This window comes from Calidris pugnax, unplaced genomic scaffold, assembly GCF_001431845.1.
Source record: "Calidris pugnax isolate Ruff unplaced genomic scaffold, ASM143184v1 scaffold429, whole genome shotgun sequence".
In the NCBI taxonomy this organism is placed as follows: domain Eukaryota; kingdom Metazoa; phylum Chordata; class Aves; order Charadriiformes; family Scolopacidae; genus Calidris; species Calidris pugnax.
This window is the reverse complement of record NW_015091306.1, coordinates 277887-279497: the sequence shown is the minus strand read 5'-3', so window position 1 is coordinate 279497 and position 1611 is coordinate 277887. Positions and strand designations below refer to the sequence as shown.

At 68.9% G+C, this 1611-nt stretch overlaps 2 protein-coding genes across 2 annotated transcripts in view; both read right to left on the bottom strand.

Annotated features, from left to right (window-relative positions):
* Positions 1-175, bottom strand: part of LOC106899170 (integrin alpha-IIb-like) — a 9053-nt gene extending 8878 nt beyond the window's left edge. Inside the window, exon 1 of the mRNA XM_014960869.1 lies at positions 88-175. Coding sequence (XP_014816355.1) covers positions 88-126 — 39 coding nt within the window. The 5' untranslated portion in view covers positions 127-175. The remainder of the gene's footprint in view (positions 1-87) is intronic.
* LOC106899169 (integrin alpha-IIb-like) lies at positions 163-1600 on the bottom strand. Its single transcript, XM_014960868.1, has 4 exons — positions 1529-1600; positions 1209-1337; positions 1079-1126; positions 163-305 (listed from the first exon to the last, which is right to left on the bottom strand). Exons 1-4 carry the CDS (start codon positions 1530-1532, stop codon positions 163-165), a joined length of 324 nt encoding a protein of 107 aa, XP_014816354.1. The 5' UTR covers positions 1533-1600.
* Positions 1601-1611: the final 11 nt, after the last annotated feature.

Sequence of the window (1611 nt, the reverse complement as noted above, 5' to 3'; positions counted from 1 at the left end):
GATGGGACAGTGGGGTCTGGGGGCAGTGGGTGCTATGGGGTGGCAGGGCAGGGTGCTGTGGGGTGGCAGTGTGGGGCAGGGGGGTACCTGCTCGCTGGTGATGCCCTGCAGCCGGCGCAGGGTCATGCCCAGACTGAAGATCTCTACCTGCCCAGAGCAGCGTCAGGCCCCGTCCCTGTCCCCACCCCGGGGTGCCCGTCCCCAGCCATGTCCCCACCACCGGGCATCCCCCCACAGCCGGGCACCGGGGGCACCACTCACCTCGCCCCTCGTGTTGCTCTTGTTGGGGACCCCCACCACCAACTCTGCGGGGGGACAAGAGCCCTGAGTGCCACCATCACAGCATTGGGGTGGGCATGGGGGGCACAGGGATGCCCCTGACACAGGGGTGGGCACAGAGATACCCCTTGGCACTGGGGTGGGCACAGAGATACCCCCCAGCACTGGGGTGGGCACTGGGGGCACAGAGATACCCCGGCACAGGGGTGGGCACAGAGATACCCCTCAGCACTGGGGTGGGCACAGAGATACCTCCTGGCACTTCCATGGGTGTGGGGGGTACAGGGATGCCCCTGGCACTGGGATGGGCACAGAGATACCCCTTGGCACTGGGGTGGGCATAGGGGGCACAGAGATACCCCTGGCATGGGGGGGGCACAGATATACCCCCTGGCACTGGGGTGGGCATAGGGGGCACAAGAGATACCCCTGGCAGGGGGGGGGCACAGATATACCCTCTGGCACTGGGGTGGGCACAGAGATACCCCTTGGCACTGGGGTGGGCACAGATATACCCCCCAGCACTGGGGTGGGCACAGAGATAACCCCCAGCACTGGGGTGGGCACTGGGGGCACAGAGATACCCCTGGCACGGGGGGGGCACAGAGATACCCCCTGGCACTGCCATGGGTGTTTGGGGCACAGAGATACCCCCTGGCACTGGGGTGGGCATGGGGGCTCAGGGATGGACAGGGCTCCTGAGTTGCCACAGCCCGTGTCCAGGAGCCCAGGGGTGCCCAGGACCCGTGCCACCCCCTCCCCCCAGGTGGCCCTTGCCCCCGTGCCCACCCGGCTGTACCTTTAGTTTCGGGATCACCATCGAACTCGCCCACGGCCACCGAGTACCCTGCAGGGACATGGACACGGGTGACCCCACGCTGTGCCCGGGCACGAGCCAGCTATGGGGCAAGGGCTGCCCCACTGCTCACCCCGGTAGCCATCCTCGTAGTCCATGGCCATGGGATCCTCCGTGGGTCGCCCCGGGCGCTCGGGCCACAGCAGGGAGGTGCCGTGGAAGCGGGTGAGGATGGCATCCACCTCCACCGAGTACAGGAGCCCTGGGGGGGCCGTGGCAGTGCTGACAGGGCACCCCCACTGCCCCCCAGTCTCGGCTGCGGGTGCTGCTGCGGGGGCTGCACCTACAGGGGTGCCCCAGCCCGAGTGCCCCCCTCCTGCCGTGCCCACCCGGGGGTGGGTAGCCCGGCACTGGCACCAGCCCGGGTGGCAGAGCCTGGTGGCCAGGACTCACCCATGAAGTAGTAGCCACCGGGGGCACCCAGCACCAGCGTGCCGTCCTGTGGGACCGGCCGGCGTCAGCGTCCGCCCTGGGGC